We start from the raw sequence: 16,361 nt of genomic DNA, 5'->3' as shown, positions 1-16,361 counted from the left end.
AGGACGGAGTATTGGAAATTAGCTATGATTGGTCCGTCATAACGGGAACGAGGGACATAAAAACAGGCATTGGAAAACGCAGAGATTTTGCAATAGTCTCAAATTACTCCACTTACCGATGAGTACCGATGGGCATTATGACCTTTTAACCAAACCCAACAGAAATATAGTAACGTTTTTTACACCATTACTACCAACAGCAGCTTTAAGAGGTCAGGGTACATGATTGCACACACTTTCAGTTAGCAAAACAGTCAGTACAGAAAGATACTGTAAGCTAGAATACATACATTTACTTGAAAATGCAGGATTTGAAGTTTCTCCAGAAAATATTTTATGAAGAAAGCTATGCATCTGACACTCCAGGCATCGAGGATTCATCCCACGCATTTGGTGAGAGGGGGATTATGAAACTTCCCTTCACTTTTCTTTGGTAGAACTTGATTCAGACTGAGGTCTGTGGTATGACCAGAATTACAAGGAATTGTAATCCAGTGGGAAAATGCTGCTTTCCTTTTAAAACGTGCATTTTTGAATGTCTTGGGAACTAAAAGTAAACTAAATTTGACTTTTTCTAATTCTGGGTGGATGAACATACCTCTAAGAGATAACACTAAAACTCGAGCAATTCAACCACAACCAAATGAATGTCAGTATACAACCAGAGGGAAGTGAAACAAGATGTTCTGACATTTTCTCAGGTTGGCAAAGGGTCACAAATGTAAGACTAGCACCTACACTAACATATGTACAGTAAAACTTGAAACAGATTCATTTTGATGTTGAATTTCTGTTTGTTAATCTTTGGGGGAAATATAAAGCAAACCAGACAGGAAGCAGTGTGAGTCATGCAGAGTTCTGTTGTGCCCTGTCTGTTCTTGTTTTGTCTCTGTCCTCATTTTAGAGACAATCTGAAAGAGATCATGTGAGAGTCACCAGGTAGAACCTTTTTATTGAGTTCAAGGGTGTCTGATGTTTTGATGATGTTTGCATTTCTTCTTGAGCAAGATCTGGTGACTGAGGAACTCAGCTGTGACATCGTTTCATAAGAAGCAGGGTGATGCCAATCAGACTATCCCACAAAACAAGACTTACAGGAAACTGGGTGAACTGATCACAAGACTGTGACTTGTCCTGAATGTTGCTCATTATCTCTCCAAGAACAGATTCAACTATCCAGCATATCACAGATGATAAGATGCTGTTGGGATGCAACTCCCTATACACAATTTAACCTCCAACCTCCTAGTCCAAAGTGCCATTGTTTCATCATTCAGTATGAAGATGCTTTATTGATCAAATTAATTTTATATTTGGGATTTTATCCAGTTCCCTGATCATTTCAGCACACTCAAGATTTATTAGATTTTTTTTTTCCTATAATGAACTGGTAATGGAGGCCACAGACTGCACCATGCTGACCACTTTTATTTTTTATTTTGCTTATTGAAACTTCTTTCTTGATTGTACTTATGTCTGGGTTGCTGCAACAACTGAATCTGTTACAATAGAGTAATATCTTATCTTATCTTATCTTAAATTACTCAATAGGAAGGTTTAAAAAAAAGTATGCAAAATAAATAACTTTAGAATGTAAACTGGCGTGATGACAGACCAATGGATACATACATCTCGTGACATTTTGAATCATGTTTGTGAATTGTTTTGTTCTTCCCTAAAAACAGACGCAGCAGAGTCGCAGAATTTCACAAGGACTTCTTGTAGTAACAAGTGACGCGGTGTTGGTCATATGACCAGGAGCCAATCAAAAACCAGGTTATCTCCACGAGGAAGCGCTGGTACTGTATTTAAAGTTGCACGGTCCTCAATGCAGTAGGTCAGTGTTGTGTCGCTCTCAGCTTCAGGGTAATTGATATTGTTGCTGTATCCGAACATGAAGACTGCTCTGCTGTGTGTGTTGACTGTCTGGTTCAGCAGTCAGTGCGGTGAAAGCACTTCTTCATGCCTCCATCCTCCGGCAGAGTGGTGCTCGTCTCTGGACACAGCCATCCAGTGCGGGGTAAGATCATCGGTGTTAGAGGAAGTAATGTTGTAAAGCTGAGTTAACAAACGGGAACTGCATTTATCTGAGAATGATGTAAGATATATTTACGGTTGACGTAAACCTTTCTAAATCACTAACGTAACGCGAGGACTGTTGGAAACTATAGCAACAACATGTAGCTGACACTACGTTAGTAAACTTACTAGCTAGGTTTGCTAACTCATTGAAAGACGAAACTCACGACAGAGTCTCTCATTGAGGAGGTTTTAATTGTCCATGAAACACAATAATAATAGTGAAAAAACCACGAGCTGGTTCAGTCATAACAACTTAACCCTCCTGTTATGTTGCGGGTCAAATTGACACATTTTAAAGTTAAAAAATAAAAAAACAATTGTTAAAAGTATTATTTTACAATGAAACTTCTTCTGCTTGTCTTAATTAGCTTAAACAACATATGGGCCGTTGACAAATAATAATAATTATTATAGTTTGGGAGCCCAGACTGAAAAAGCCCGAAAGCCTCAAAAAAGTATTTCCAAAATGGTTGCAATGCATATTTTTGTGTCTGGAATAATGTGTAGATAACACGGCTTGTTTGTACACATTACGTTTTTTTAAGTGCTTAAATATATATATATATTTTTTTACCCATTTCTTAACTTGAACACCCAAAAAATGTAAATTGGTGCAACCAGATATTTGTCAAAATATATGTACTTACCTATCTTTTATTCTAACTGAAAGTTTTAGGAAGTATCCCTGAGAGTGGTTACAGTGCTTTACACATTTGTATTTTTGTGAGTATATTTTTTATTTAAAATGTATTAGGATTTTTGCTTTCTATTGGCCATGTATAAAATAAAATATTTACAGTTTTAGGTTGGTTGTACCACCTGACATGAAAAGTGTTACCGTCCACCTATAAGTTGATAAAAGCTTTTCTATTATTATTTAAGAGACATCTACAAACCTTTTAACTCAGCCATGACAATAAGTAGGGTCCTCTGAATTATTTAATATGTTGAAGTCCATTATAACTACTTACTTTCAAAATAAAAGGTCCATGAGTACGGTGGTGCCACCCTGACATTTGAGAACATGCAAATTGCCAAAAAAAAGTTTTTAAATAGTCTTAGGTGCCTTTAAACTATTGCTAATTATGAAAATGTGTTTATTTCAAAGCTTTTATATGTAAAATCATGCCATGATGTTTTAATTTGAATTTATTATTATTCAAATATATATTTTATAGTGTTTTAAGTCTGTTCACTTGCTCTGACGGTTGCGTCACCTGACATTTTCAGGGTTTAAGATACTTCAAAGTAAAATAAATCTCAATATTTGAATGTACTGAAATTGTATTCAAAATAAGCAGGTTTTATAGAATCAATTGATGTATGTATTTAAAATAACTAATTATTTCAAAAGAAAACAATGGATTCGGACACAAAAATATGCACGACATGTCACTGACCCATATACAATGAAATTGGCTCATTTCACACATTTGCATTGCACATCTGTGAAAATTAAAGAACACCATTGCACTATATATTGATTTAAATGGTTGGTAATGGAGTCAATAATGAGATTAAAACAATGTTTATTGGGATTGTTTTGGGTTCAGACACTTTTTGATCATTAAATATGCCCCGGGTCAAGTTGACCTAGGAATATGTTGCTGTCCCTAAGAAACCAACATAACAGGAAAGAAAACGTTTGCTAAATATAACAGGAAGTATGTTAAAAGAATCATTCTGTGTTTGAACAGCCTTCCATTTTTGTGTTTATTTGTGCAATAAAAATGTAGTTTTTACTCATACACATCAGGGAGAAGGAGTGGGCAGTTGAGTTTTGGTATTTGCTGTCATTCCCTCTCGGTTTACTGTATTAATACTTCCAGGGGCGTCGGCAGGAATGCTGGGCCCCCTGAAAAGATATCTCAATGGGCCCCTTCACCACAGCCAACCCTACAAAATATAACATTGCTGCTACATTACTGGTTTATTTGCCTTAAACAAAAACATATGCTTAAATCTATCCTGGTTAACTGACTCAAATATAAGCTACATATCAATATTATTTATTTTACAATGTCTACAAATGTAACTGCACAATATTGACCTTCAGACTGTCCACCTCTGTAAATAAGATTATTTGAAGCAGAGTGACTTGTTGAATAACAAAAATGGGGCATTATTTGGTATAATTTAACCTCATGAAGTCAAATAAAACTCTAAAAACCTACATTCCATCAGATTCAGCCACACTAGATGCTGTGAAAGTATGACAATTCAGACAATTTTAGTAATCTTATTACAGTTATAACAAAACAAAAGAAAAGCGTAGTAGAAAACACATTTTATTTCAGACCCATTAAGGCCCCCCTCCCCACTTAGGCCCTAGGAAGTCAGTCCCACTTTTCCCCCCACAACGATGCCTCTGAATACTTTATCAAAGCAGAATGTTTAAAGCCGCTGCTGGTAGGAATGGTGTCAAATACTGTACTTTTACTGCTGGGTTTGGAGAAAAGATCATAATGCCCATCTGTACTCATCTGTAAGTGGAGTAATCTCAGACTATTGCGAAATCTCTGCGTTTTCCAATGCCTATGTATAAAGCATTGTTATTATTCCCCTCGTTCCCGTTATCACGTACCAATCATAGCTAATCTCCAATCCTCCATCCCGATTGGTCGAGTGGCTGCCTCCACTACGTCACCCTGATTAGCTGGGAAGCCACTACTTCCTCATAGAACGTGCACAACAATCTTTTGTGGGTGGGGTTACGGGAGCAGAGAGGGGAGGGGTAGTGTTGACATCCGAAAGCTCTCTCCGAACTGATGTTTATATCACGACTACCAACAGCAGCTTTAAGTCCAAAAAGTGTTACTGCCTTTGACTGATTATGCCGCATTTACAAGCAGCTCGGAGAGTTGGGTTTTCTGAATTAGTTACAGACAGACAGACAGACAGACAGACAGACAGACAGACAGACAGACAGACAGACAGACAGGCAGGCAGGCAGGCAGACAGGCAGGCAGACAGACAGACAGACTCCTCTATGTGTAGTGTAACACATATTGTCCACCATGTTTTTGAGTATAACTCGTCAAATCTGTCAAATGGTGAAAACCTGTTGCCATTTACTTGACTGTCCAAGGTAAAGCTCCATCTTTCCAAGGGTACCTTGGAGGGAATCCCCCCCCCCCCCCTTTCTGATTTTTCTAACTCTATATTAATACAGTATTAAATCCATTCACTCTCTCACAGACACTCACACATCAGAACACCAAGACATGTAAAGTAAATGCACATCTCTCACGGCCACCTTTCTGCTGAATTGTGGAGACTATGATAAATAACCTATTAACAAAATATAACACCCTCACTTTTGTTTGTTTTTGAAGGTTTTGAAGCAGTGCCTGATGTCAAACTTCACCCGATCCCATCCAACAGAAGCTCCAATCCAGGTGGCTCTTTACTACGAGAGTCTGTGCCCAGGCTGCAGACTGTTTCTCACTGAGATGCTCTTCCCTACCTGGCTCTTGTTGAATGAAATCATGACCGTTAATCTGGTCCCCTATGGCAATGCAAGGGTAAGCAGTTCACCAAGCACCTAGGTGCAACATTGAAGAAAAATGCAGGACAACAACATTGATACAGAAGTAGACAGTAATACATAGATAGATATGTTTCCTTTTTATATATATCATCCAACGTTTCCTTCTTAAAATGTGCAGGCGACTTAAGGATGATCATGTGAAGTATGTCAAAGTCTTGGTTGTAAAATTGTGTTTTGTTTTTTTGCTTTTACTCACTCACTGCATTTGTGCCTCTCCAGGAGAAACCTGATGGGCAGAAGTATGTGTTTGAGTGCCAGCATGGAGAGCAGGAATGTTTGGGCAACATGATTGAGGTAAAGTTACAACCCAAACGCACATTAAGGAACATTGCTAAGAATAACTACAATTACAACCATTCTTAACTAGGTAATCTGCCTTAGTATAATAACACAAATCTAAAGCACGCTGTATGGATTCTTGCAAATCTTGGTGTTTTTAGAGAATTAGGATAGCTTAGAGGAATTCTCTGAAATCCATTATTTTGTAAATAAAGTGCTGTCAGTTTTGACTTCGTTGTGACAAAGTGATTCCCATGTTCCTCTCAGACATGTTTACTCAACATGACCAAAATGGCTTTCCCGATTATCTTCTGTATGGAGTCATCCACAGACGTCATCAAATCAGCGCAGAGCGTAAGAACCTCGATCATATCTTTGTATCTGTCATTCGTCAATTAATTTCTGCACCATCTTTTTGATTATTGCTTCAGTTGTTAATCATGCTGAAGTTGTGTGTATTCCTTTTTTTTTTGGGTTGTTTGTAGTGTGCGCAACTGTACAGCCCTCAGCTCAGTTGGGACAAGGTCTGGGCCTGTGTGAAAGGAGATCAAGGAAACCAGCTGATGCATCAAAACGCCTTGACGACTGAGGCCCTTAACCCTCCACACAATTATGTTCCGTGGATTACCGTTAATGGGGTGAGGCTCTTGTGTGTTGGTGCTTTGATTGGGAACCCAATGTTACGTTTACACTGATGTTATGGTCTGAATCAGACTCAAGAGCTTCTGAGGTTCTCTTCATGTAACCCAAAATCAAAGCAAGACAGGTACTACTTTTCAACCTCACATCTATGGAATGATGTGTACTGAAACTGGGGTTTGCTCCTGAGTGCTCCAAAAAAAAAAAAAAAAAAGAGAAAAAACTCATCCTGAAAAGCAAGAATCAGGCACCAGAGAAGAGCTGATCACATCATTTGCACATTTGACTGGTCAAGTGGTGGGATGTTTTTTTTAAAGTTCAAAGTCTTCTTTATTGTCAAAAACTGCAGTATGCACCAGACATACAGAGGATTTGATATAAAGTTTCTCTCTCAGACCCTAGCAACAACAACAACAACAACAACAACAACAACAACAAAAGATAAACATAGGAAATAGCTAGAAAAAGCTAAACTAAAATTAAAAAGAGAAAGCTAATAAAAATAATAAAATAAAGTTTTGAAACAGTGCGTTGATTTTGGGGGGGGGTCAGTGACCGGGTTAAGTCTGTGAAGGGGGCACTATGGGCAGAGGGGGCAAAACAGGGAGAGAGTTCAGCATCCTGACTGCCATAAACAAAGATAAATGTAAAAACCATGAAGTCAGTTCTTAACTTTATCCTATGTATCTTAATTCAACTCAGTTACTTATTTACTCTGACCAAAGTTGGAGAAATAATCAAACACAAACAAAGCATCTGTTAAATGCTGGAAAAGCAAATGACCCTAACAAATCACAGCGTTATAAAGCTGATTAACATTAAAAGTAACTCACTTTTCAGTGAGGGTTTCAGCGCTAGCCCCTGTAAAAACATAGTCTCAGGTAGTTTTTAATCCATATACAGTTTGTAGGTGTGCCGGGTGAGATAACATCACACCCCTGAACTACTTGCATTTCGACCAGAGGAACCAGGGTCTAAATTTAGTTCAGGGGTAGATCATCTCCCCCTTGAAAAGCCCCTGCTTGGGGGGTAGTACTTTTCAAAGGTCCTTGGACTTTCGATTGGACATAACTGTGTTTGTGGAGTTTGCACAGTTGTTGAAACACAGAGGGAGTTCCTGGGAATGCATACTTGTTTAGTTTTTATTAAGATTTAAAAATATTATTTAATATAATTATTTTTCTCCATACGTCACTGGCCTGATTTGCACATTCTACCCGGGACTTCAGCCGGCAGTCGAAACGCAGACAACAATGGGGGCACAGGAACCTTTTAGTTCCGGGGAAAGTAGTTCTGGGGGCCAAAAGACCCCGGAATTCTTGGTCGAAATGCACTTTAAGCTACCCGTTTGTCTATCAACACACCACTTAAAAAAAAAAAACACAACGTACTTGTGCCCTAGTTTCTTGCCTTTGTTTCAAAATGGTGTAATATATCAACAGTAACTATTCAACTTCCCTTCACTAGACAGTAGCTTTAACAGCATTGGTTAATATTATGGCTGTAAAAAGCAACTGCCTGAAAGTGATCATGCCATGGTAGCAAACAACAGCGGTACAGTACTAACAGAGAGATTATTTGTAACTTTAACTTTAGGGTTTGTGGGGGGTTTTGTCATTTTTTCCTTGTTTTAATTGATAGGGTGGCTGAAGAGAGACAGGACATGTGGGTAGAAGAGAGTGAGGTCAACGCATCAAATGATAAAAGCTAGGAGTCAAATCTGTGACGAACATGCAAAGGACTACTTCCCGTGTTTTGGGTTTCTACTTACCCAACCCATGTCCATAATAAATACCAGAAATACTAATTTTATAAATTTGCAGGTTCACACAGAAGACCTGCAGGACAAAGCTATGGCATCTCTCTTCACTTTGGTCTGCAACATGTATAAGGTACAGTTAATTCCACACCTCTGATTTCAAATTCACCTTTTCTGTGTGTTCTAAAAGCCTCTGATTTTTCTGACTTGTTGTCTACTCATACTTTACCTTTTACCCCTCACTCTGAACTCTTCATTTTTTTCCTAGGGCCCCAAGCCTGCGGCATGTGGAGGTCCCGCAAAGACACCCTACCGAAGCTACAGCAACAAACAGTGAAGAAGCACTAGACATTTATGTTTGCTCCGTCCCAGGTTCACAGCTAACTAAGGAACACTGAAGAATTGTATGGAGTATTTTTGTATCTGTGATTTTATAATGTGTTTTTATAAAGGGAATAACAATCACCTCACTTCAAAATTCACACAAATACAATTTACTTTTTGAAAACTTGTCTTCATTGAATTTTTATCCTCTGACATCAAGAATTCCTTGTTGACCATTCTGAATCCATGATGTAGATTAAGATGGTGCCCTTTAGATGGCGCCATTTATCACAACTCTGTCCTCAAGTCCCCTGTTATAAAGGGAAATACAAACAGCTTTAATAAGTCAAACTGTCTTAAATAAGCTCATATATTTCATTCACCTTATATCTTATACCTGAAGCCATAGTCTTCTAGATCAGGGGTTCCCAAACTTTTCAGCCCGTGACCCCCAAAATATAGGTGCCAAAGACTTCAAGTTTAGCTACTAATTTTGTCGATATTTTTTACTATAATGGGTAAAAATCACTATTTTTAGATCACTTTTATCATTCAGCTTTTTTTTATTGCATTTTTCTTTGTATTTCTTTGCTCACCACAAGTTAACTTATTATATATAAGTAATACAAAACCAACAAAAAGAAGAAAAAATAAATAAATACATACAGAAATAATAATACTAATAATAAAGAAATAATAATAATTAACAGTTCAAACAAAAGGGAAGATAAACATGAGAAAACAAGGTAAATTAACAAAAATAAATAAATATTTTTAGATAAATAAATAAAAATTAAAAAAAAACTCTGGAAGACATCTCACGACACCCCATTTGTGTCTCCCGAACCCAACTTTGAGAACCGCTGTTCTAGATCACCCTGTATTGTGTACTTAACATTATATCATACACATGTAAACAAGCAAACAAGTCTCAAATTTTGATACAGAGGGGGTAAGCTCTTCAAATTTAACATCATCCTTGAAGGATCTTACTACATGTTTATCATGGACTCAAATCCAGTCCAAAAATAGAAAACCCAATTGAAAACTGTTTACATTGTAAACAAAAAACGTCACACTAATAAATTGTAGGCAGCAGCTTGATTACACCCTTAGTCTGGCCTAACAGGAAGGTCTGGATGCATGAATACTTCTGATCCTCCAGTCAGATAGACACACATGAATAATGACCCGTCATGCAGGCAGCTCCAGCACCTCAATCTTCAGCCCCAGTTAACATCTGTAGACTCAAAAATCCCCTCTACCCCCCCTTTTTTTTCTAACTTGCTAATTCTCAGAATTTTCCACATTATATTTTTCCCATGGATTAAGCTTCTTCACAGTGGAAGGTAATCTCAGAAACGTGCATGTGACAGCCAAAGATTGATGAAGAGGCGGGGAAATAGTTCTTCATCAAGTCTAAATAAGTGTTATTGCCACAAGCTGCTTCATATCTGATCTTAAATGTGCTATCTGTCTTCTTCTGTGGTATTTCTTCAGCAGTTGTTTGTTGCTATGATCCAGTAGTAGTATGACGATGAGGAGAAATAGCTCTTCTAAACTTTTTAACTCAACTGAGGTAAGGTTAATGAAGAAATTCTATTTGTCATTATACCTTTATTTATTATTTCAGAACTTACAAGAACTTATGGCATTCACTTGTTTGTTTTTTGCCGAACTTGTGGAGCAGATTAATGGGGCGTCAAGACTGGACATGTCGCATTGCTAGTTCAGGTTTTTAGCATTCATTTGTGTTAACAAATTAGCTTTGAGAAGACCTTATACAGGGTATTTCAGATTTAGTGACAATTAAGAAGTGCATATTTTTGTTTCTGAATAGAGAAACCAACAATTGTGAGTGAAATACACAGGGCTCTTAGGGAGCAACAGCACGCAAGCTAGGCTACAGAGTTCTGCAGACGGGTCATTTCTGCCACATAATTTAGCTAATTTTTGTTTTTCTTGAACTATATATTGTGTTTTTTAGCTACTCTTTTAAATTAGTATTATTCTTTTTTTTTAAGTTCTATTTTTTTGGCCTTTTTGCCTTTATTTTATAGGACAGCTGAAGAGAGACAGGAAATGTGCAGAGTAGAGAGAAGGAGAAGACATGCAGGAAATGGTCGACCGACCAGGAATCGTACTGGCAACCCCTGCGATGATGACTGTAGCCTCTGTACACGGGGCGCTTAGACCGCTAGGCCACCAGCGCCCAGTATTATTATTTTTTTAACTATTTGTTTTTATTGATTGTGTTTTTAAGCTTGTTCAGCACTTTGGTTAAAATGTGCTATATATATAAATAAAATTTGACTTGACTTGACTAATTTGGAAAGACTCTGACCCAAGCACTCACCTTGATTTAGGCGTACGCTCTACTGGGATTTTTTTTCAGCACTTCACTTTGGCACCAGAAAGCCTGTTTTTGCACGTGCTCTTTCACTGATCAGCTGTTCAGGTCTGGCAGAAATGACCCCATCTGCAGAAATATGTAGCTCGCATGCTGTTGCTCCCTGGAGTTTCTCATTACAGGGGCTGAGCTGAACGGCATCGATTGTGGCAAGTACAATTATTAGTAGTATAGTGGTATAGTAGAATATCAATAGCAACATCAGAGGCAAAGTATCTCCTGGTTATGTGGCTTCACTAACCCTAACAGATGAGATTGAGCTTAGCTGTCACACAACGCTGGGTAGCAACCTGAAAAGTTTCTAGTGTGTTCACACGAAATGAGTGTATGATCAATAACAAACATTAACAAGCCTGACCTCAGCATATCCTCATGTTTAATGAAAAGCTAGCTATGATATGAGAAATATACAAAGTTAATACACACTGCATACTAACCACTACACTCCTGCGTTTGCAAAAATCCATTGTGGCAAGTACTATTATTAGTGATTTAAAACTCATAAAACCCCACTTCAAAAACACTGAAGTATCCCTTTAATGTTGGTCAGCTGGATCAGAAATAGTCTATAATAAAACCAGAGTGTTGATGATAGTTTGTTTAAAGGTGTCCTAAGCAGCTGCAGAGATAAAGTCACGGGATAGGGCAGAAAACAAGGACTGTTATCTGCTGTGACGCTAAAAGAGAGATGCCCCAAGAGCTTAATCCCAAACACAGCCTCACTTTGAGAGCCGTGTATTGTGTCCAAGGTGATAATGTTTGAGTCTCAGGACCTGGCATCAGATAAAGCTTCCAAAAATAAAGCAAGCAGAGTGGTCTTGAGTGGTCTCTTTTGTGGGGCTCGTCATATTTTCAGCAGTAGCACAAAAACAGTCCTGTGTGAGCCTCTCATTTGGATCCCAGTGAAGGTTTTTCCTCTTAAAAATATCAGCAAAGGTTGACCTTTTTTTTCATTTTAGTCTACTGAAATATAGTAGTAACAGCAACACTCCACTAGTTTATCAAATGTTACATTACTTTGAAAAAATACCAAATTTTCATTTTAAAGATCGTCATATTGTTTTGAGCAGTGCTGTTTCCTTTCATTTTTTATATCTCAACTTTGTCACATTCTTTGTTTCTTACTGCTCTCCAGAGGAAGTGGGACTCTTCAGATCAGCCCTCCGATATCAACTTTCTCCAGGACCCCTACATCCCAAGTGTTGTTAAAAGGCTCTTCTCAGGGACCCTGCAACTGCCCAGGCTGTCCTGCAGACCTTCCAAACAGGACACTTCTGAGGATGGCTCCCAATCCAGACCCTCAGCTTCCAGCATCAAGCCCTCTAGGAGCTTAGGCACGCTGACCAGCTGCATCTCCAGAGTCTTGTAAGTCATGATGTTATATAGTCAGAGTCTTTTAATGTTAAATAGTAGAACATCAAATGCAACTTCAGAGGCAAGGTATCTCCTGATTATGTGGCTTCACTAACCCTAACAGATGAGATTGAGCTTAGCTGTCACACAACGCTGGGTAGCAACCTGAAAAGTTTCTATTGTGTTCACACGAAATTAGTGCATGATCCGGAACAAACATTATTTAAAGCCGCAGGCAACTATGAACAGGCCTTCACACACCTGCAACCACCACCTGATGTACGCCATCGCTTAATGTGCAGCAGGTGTTGCTGTGTACCGGAAAAGTATGCACTCTCACTTGGGGGCCATTTTTCACATTCAAAGTGAGGTAGCTCTTTTCCTGATGGTTTTAGGATATGGGTGCAAGAGGCTTTTTTGTGCATCCTGATGTCCTGAACATGCTTGCCCGAAACCGTGCACATAGCTAGAAAAAAAAAACTCTATGGGGAGGGTTATTTTACCCTTGTCTTAAACCTTTTGGGGACGCTTTAGAGCAGATTTTGGAATTTTCGGGACGAGAGTCCCAAAATATATAAATGGGATGCGCGGCCAATGCGTGTGGCTGATTTGGTGAGATTTTGTGCATTTTAAAGCGCCCCAAAATCAATTTCCTGTTGATGGCGAGACATGTGCATTTGATGCATCGCCTGCATGTCTGCCATGCCCACAATTTTTAGATTTCCCAAAAAATTCTGATAACTTTGAATCGTCAATGTGTCTTCTACAAAATGTGCATGGTTTGGACTTGATTGGAGAAAAGGCCTAGGTCAAGAGCTCTTAAATACGTACCCTTGCGAATCAGGTGAAAAACTGGCAAAAAAAGATGGCCGACTTCCTGTTGGGATTTCACCATGACATTAGATCTTTTTTGTAGGTCTCAGCCAGATAGATATGTGAAAAAAATGTCATGTATGTAATTTGAACTGTGTTGAGGGGGTGCCCAGTTGGAAAGAAGGGGGCACTATTGAGCGATCTTTGGCACTTTTTGCACGGTACGAAAAGTTTATCATAATTTCGCCAGACCTGATGAGTGTGTCAAGTTTGGTGAGTTTTCAGGCATGTTGAAGGCTCCAAAAAGGCAATTTACTTTGCTAGGTAGAAGAAAGAAAAATCCTTAGGGTTACAATAGGGCCTTCACCAAACCTGTTGGTGCTCGGGCCCTAACAAGCCTGACGTCAGCATATCCTCACGTTTTAAGAAAAGCTAACTATGATATGAGAAATATACAAAGTTGACTCACACTGCATACTAAGATCTACACTCCTGCGTTTGCGAAATGCAGAAAGAACAACCAGCAAACAAAGAGGTGTGGGAACGATAATAATGAGTATGAAGTTATTGTCAAAACTGATGAGTAGGCATGCTTAATCTGACATCATATAAGTACGACTGAAACGCGGTGGTGCTTTGATACGCTTCCGTTGTACAATGACATTGTTAACTTTTAGCACAGTTAACAACTTTCTTAGATACGTTTCACACGGGACAGCATTTTGCTCCTCTCTCTGCCCCTGGAGTAGATTAGGTGTTGAGCACGCAATACAATTTCAATTCAATTCAATTCAATTTGCTTTATTGGCATGAACAAAGACATGTTGTTGCCAAAGCACATAAAATTCATACACATACATTACATATATATTCATTACATATTATATACATTACATATTTTATACACATTAATGAACAATGGTGTCACCCATACAGCATATCTCAATGTCCTGACTTGATGCGGTATGCTCATAAAACCTTCACCTAAAATCAGATATTATGGGATGGTGAATCCCTCAGGCTGTGACGGGCAGACACATATTTAGCAGCCAGAGGAGCTGCTGAATTATGGTGATCTACTCTGGTAAGAAGTGAACCACCTTTGTAGTAGTGCATGGGTTCCCAAAGTGTGGGTCGGGACCCCCTGGGGGGTCGCGAGACACAAATGGGGGGTTGGGAGATGTCTTCCAGATTATTTTTTTTAAACAAGTAATCTTAAATTAGTTCATTTTACCCATTAAAGTAAAATCTACCAACAAAAATAGTAGCTAAACTTGAAATAAAACCTTGAAAATAGAAAATGTAATGAGTTTTCTGCCTTTCTTTTTGCCAGATGACTCCTAAGTTTAGGGTTCGTGAACAGTTGATTATTAAAAGCATCAGTAGCAGTAGGTTAATTCATAACAGCACAGGAAAGACAGAAACATGCTCATATAGGTAGGGTCATTTTCTGCAGACCTGCTAAATGAAGCCACATTAAATCACTTTGAGGGACAGTGGGGGTCGCGAGTCTCTGGCACCTATATTTTGGGGGTCGCGGGCTGGAAAGTTTGAGAACCTCTGTAGTAGTAAACACCTAGTAAACAGTAGAGTTAACCCTGAAGTGACCTTTAAAACTGAAAAACCTGCTTCCAAGTATACCCCCCAGGTTTTTTTACAACATCAACACAAAAACTATTAGTGGCAGCATTTCTAGGCTCTGTGAACAGAAGCAAGTTATTTCCTGCTAGCTCCCAAACACTTTGAAGCATTGTCCTGAGTAATGATTACACTTGTGTGTGGTCAATCAGTAACCAGTGCCTGTTTGCAGCCTTGGAGTCAGCACAGATTGATGACAACTCTCCTTCACCCTCTTCTCTTTAAACTGTACAGATTTAGCAGTGCGCTAATGAACTTTTTTTTAATTTTTAGTACAAAAAGCTGATTTGCCTCTGCAGCATGTGATCCACCGAAGTGCATCACTGTCTTAAGGCATTGAACTCCTATTCGGATTATCCTGAACATCTATTGCTGTAAAAAATCACACAAACAAAGCTTTTGTGATTGTTTCTACAACATCATTCTAGGTGATGCTGCAAACACGTGTAGCTTTTTTATCTCTCTTCCCTGTGTGTGTGTGTGTGTGTGTGTGTGCGTGTGTGTGTGTGTGTGTGTGTGTGTGTGTGTGTGTATGTGCTGCATCTCAGTTCACTTTTATGCACATGTTGAAGGAATGCAGACAGTCCTGTGTGATCACGTAGGTAGCTGCGGTACATGTCAGAGGTGATCAGATATGGCTGTTCTTTGAACAAAGAGTTACTGATGGTGTTTTTTTTAAGCTAACAGGTCTTCATCATTGTGGTTTTAATCCCTCTGAATTTTGGATGCAGTACATGCTTTTTATTTATTTATTTTTTGTGTTTAAAAGGACCATGCATATAAATTAACACTTCTGTAAATATGCCAGAAGTAGCAAAAAGGCTAGTTTACATCTGTAGTCACTTGCTAGATGTTTAAAAAAACTCCCTAAAAAGATCAAAATTAAAATGAAATAAACAATAAAAAAAAGTAAAATCAAATCAAAATAGGCAGGGAGAGGAGAAACCAAGAAAAAAAAAGAAGAAAAAAGAGAAGAAAAGTTCAAAGAGCACCATACGATTAAAATGACTAAAAGCAACATAAGGACATGATATGACTGTCTTTGAGAAAGTGGCCATGGACATAAAATATTATATCAATATCAATATATTTGATAATATTGACTCAATTTGGTCACAGCATCTGACTTTTTTATACCCAAATGTGTGTGGCATGTCATAACAAGAAATTAATAGACATGAAAAGTGCGGTTTTACAGCAAATCAAAAATGTAGAACAACAATTTCCCTTCAGGCTTTTTATCTAGTTTGTCACAGTCACGGTTTTGTAGCTTGACAACATTTGTCAAAATATAAAAAAACTTCTTCTTCGCCTTACTTTAATCTCCATGTTTGGAATTCTACGAATGAAGCAGTTGTAAATTGTTTCATAAGACTTTAATTACACATCACGTATTACTTGTTTACAACACTATCTCAACATTAATATGCAGAGAGTTGCAAGAACAAATGCGATTGACCCCTGCATGCAAATCAAACAGCCATGAACACACATTATCTTTGAAAGTGCTTTCA

The 16,361-nt window shown here is 38.3% G+C and overlaps 2 protein-coding genes across 3 annotated transcripts in view; both read left to right on the top strand.

Annotated features, from left to right (window-relative positions):
* The first annotated feature begins 1,788 nt into the window (after positions 1–1,788).
* On the top strand, positions 1,789–8,817 carry ifi30 (IFI30 lysosomal thiol reductase). The gene is made up of 7 exons (XM_034703833.1): positions 1,789–2,020; positions 5,418–5,606; positions 5,852–5,926; positions 6,179–6,265; positions 6,397–6,549; positions 8,374–8,442; positions 8,578–8,817. Exons 1-7 carry the CDS (start codon positions 1,895–1,897, stop codon positions 8,644–8,646), a joined length of 768 nt encoding a protein of 255 aa, XP_034559724.1. The 5' UTR covers positions 1,789–1,894; the 3' UTR covers positions 8,647–8,817.
* A 658-nt stretch (positions 8,818–9,475) lies between these two features.
* pde4ca (phosphodiesterase 4C, cAMP-specific a) overlaps positions 9,476–16,361 on the top strand; it is a 69,173-nt gene continuing 62,287 nt past the window's right edge. Inside the window, exons 1-2 of one of the 2 annotated variants that reach the window (XM_034703562.1) lie at positions 9,476–10,212; positions 12,179–12,408. In XM_034703562.1, coding sequence (XP_034559453.1) covers positions 10,165–10,212; positions 12,179–12,408 — 278 coding nt within the window. In that variant the 5' untranslated portion in view covers positions 9,476–10,164. The remainder of the gene's footprint in view (positions 10,213–12,178; positions 12,409–16,361) is intronic. The other variant, XM_034703563.1, reaches the window with a different exon arrangement.

The sequence above is a fragment of the Notolabrus celidotus genome, chromosome 15 (genome assembly GCF_009762535.1).
Source record: "Notolabrus celidotus isolate fNotCel1 chromosome 15, fNotCel1.pri, whole genome shotgun sequence".
In the NCBI taxonomy this organism is placed as follows: Eukaryota; Metazoa; Chordata; class Actinopteri; order Labriformes; family Labridae; genus Notolabrus; species Notolabrus celidotus.
The sequence above is the reverse complement of the archived record's forward strand: the minus strand, read 5'-3'. Positions and strand labels throughout refer to the sequence as shown.

Excerpts from the sequence above, each read along its gene's own strand:
- ifi30 (XM_034703833.1), top strand. The coding sequence starts at position 1,895 with ATGAAGACTGCTCTGCTGTGTGTGTTGACTGTCTGGTTCAGCAGTCAG. Across the intron at positions 5,607-5,851 it reads TCCCCTATGGCAATGCAAGG|GAGAAACCTGATGGGCAGAA; the intron begins GTAAGCAGTTCA and ends GTGCCTCTCCAG. Across the intron at positions 6,550-8,373 it reads CGTGGATTACCGTTAATGGG|GTTCACACAGAAGACCTGCA; the intron begins GTGAGGCTCTTG and ends ATAAATTTGCAG.